Source organism: Olea europaea, chromosome 7 (assembly GCF_002742605.1).
Source record: "Olea europaea var. sylvestris chromosome 7, O_europaea_v1, whole genome shotgun sequence".
Lineage (NCBI taxonomy): Eukaryota > Viridiplantae > Streptophyta > Magnoliopsida > Lamiales > Oleaceae > Olea > Olea europaea.
Window position 1 is genome coordinate 18,247,791 of NC_036243.1, and position 2,231 is coordinate 18,250,021.

Genomic DNA, 2,231 nt, shown 5'->3' on the forward strand with positions numbered 1-2,231 from the left:
CTGATTGTAACCGGAATACCCGTCGAGGAAATAGTAGTGCGAGTGGCCTGCCAATCTCTCCAGCATTTGGTCTATAAACGAAAGGGAAAAGTGATCTTTCTTTCTTATTGTATTGAGTTTGCGGTAATCGATGTAAACCCTCCATCATGTGAATGTTCTGGTCAGTATCAACTCATTTTTTTCATTGGGCACCTTTCTTTGGCACTATCTGAACTAGGCTAGTCTATGCACTATCTAATATTTGATAGATGATTCCAGCATCTAGAAGTTTGAGTACCTCTGATCTAACCACTTCCTTTATATTTGGGTTCAACCTTCGCTGACTCTCTATGGTTGGCGGGAAATTCTCTTCCATCAGAATCTTATGCATGCACAGTGAAGGGCTGATCCCTTTGATATTTGCTATGGTCCATCCAATTGCTGTTTTATTCTCTCTGAGTACTCTAAGAAGTTTCTCCTCCTCCACTTCGTTGACTGTGTTCGAGATGATCACTGGAATTGTACACGACTCCCCCAAGTATGCATATCTGAGATAAGGTGGTAGTTGCTTGAGTTCTAATTTTGATGACTGCTGAATGGATGGTAGTGGTTTTGTGGGTCCTATCCCAAGCTCTTCAAAATTTCTTTTACGTGTGTACGGTGGGTTAGTGTCCAAAAACCTTGCACAAGTTTCCATCTCCACTGAATCGGACCGTGTTAAATGTGAATGTGCAATGCAAGCTTCATATGCATCTGGTGGGTTATGTAGCAAAAATGAGTCTTGGACCACCTTGTCAATCACGTCGATCTGGAAACAGCTATCTGTCTCTATAGGTAATTTCACTGCCTTGAAGATATTAAACGAGATCTATTCTTCTCCTAGTCTCAAAATCAATTGCCCGTGCTGAACATCGATTAAGGCTCTTCCTGTTGCCAAAAATGGTCTGTTCAGTATCAGTGGAATGTCCTTATCCTCTTCCATGTCCAAAATTAGGAAATCCACAGGGAATATGAACTTTTCCACTTTGACAAGCACGTTTTCAATTATTCCCCTGAGATGTGTTAATGACCTGTCAGCCAGTTGCAGCGTTACAGTAGTTACCTTAGCCTCTACCAAGCCAAGCTTCCTGAAAACAGATAAAGACATTAAATTTATACTTGCACCAAGATCACACAAAGCTTTATCGAAATAAACTTCACCAATCGTGCAAGGGACGGCAAAACTCCCTGGATTTTTCAATTTTGGTAGGAGCTTTTTCTGAATTCTGGTACTGCATTCCTCTGTTAGCATAACTGTCTCGTGATCCCCTAGCTTGCATTTATTTGATAGTATATCCTTCAGGAACTTTGCATAGCTAGGCATCTGGAATAGTGCATCGGCAAATGGAATGTTGATGTGGAGTTTCTTGAAGATTTCAAGAAATTTCTTGTATTGATGCTCCAACTTCTGCTTTTTTAACCTTTGTGGAAACAGTATGGGAGGATTATGAGGGTTAACAATTTCTTTACTTTACGTTTTGCTTGGTTTTTCAATTGGGGTGGATTCTTCTATTTGCTCATCATGATCTATTGGTTCTTCTATCATTGGAGATTCTGTTTCTTGATGTGCACCTGACCTTTTTACATGAATTTTCGACAGCTGCTTTCCACTTTGAGTTGTAATTGCCTTAGCATGCTCCTTCGGGTTTATTTTCGTGTTACTTGGTAAGCTGCTTGGTGCTCTGCCAATCAAAGCAACTGTCATCTGTCCCATTTAAGTCTCTAAATTTTTGATTGCTGCATTCTAGTCTTGAAGAGTGGCCTCGATTTTTCTCATGAATTGATTGTTTGCTTCCATGTATTGATTAGTCTTCTCCATGAATTTACCAAACATCTTTTCTAATTGAGGTCTTTTCTCTGGCTGCTGATATTGACCCTATGGCTTATTCTGGTTTTGATTGCTCCAAGAGAAGTTGGGTGCTTTTTTCAACTTGAATTAAATGTTTCCCCATATGTGTTATTTTGCTGCCGCTGACCCCATTGAGCAAAATCTGCTTGCCCTACTTCTTGTACCAAGATTGGACATTCTGCTGTTACATGTTCAGCTCCACATTCTTCACAACTGGCCTTCTCCGACTGTGCTGCGATAGCTGATTGTGTTATGTCTTCCACCTTGTGAAATAATGAATCAATTTTCGCTGATAAGGCGGAATAAACATCCACTTCATAAACCCCCGGTGTCTTCTTCTGAATTGATCATTCTGAAGTCCACA

The 2,231-nt window shown here is 40.4% G+C and overlaps 1 protein-coding gene across 1 annotated transcript; it reads right to left on the reverse strand.

Annotated features, from left to right (window-relative positions):
* Positions 1–847: 847 nt before the first annotated feature.
* On the reverse strand, positions 848–1,732 carry LOC111398006. The gene is made up of 2 exons (XM_023024966.1): positions 1,494–1,732; positions 848–1,439 (listed from the first exon to the last, which is right to left on the reverse strand). Exons 1-2 carry the CDS (start codon positions 1,730–1,732, stop codon positions 848–850), a joined length of 831 nt encoding a protein of 276 aa, XP_022880734.1.
* Between the last annotated feature and the right edge of the window lie 499 nt (positions 1,733–2,231).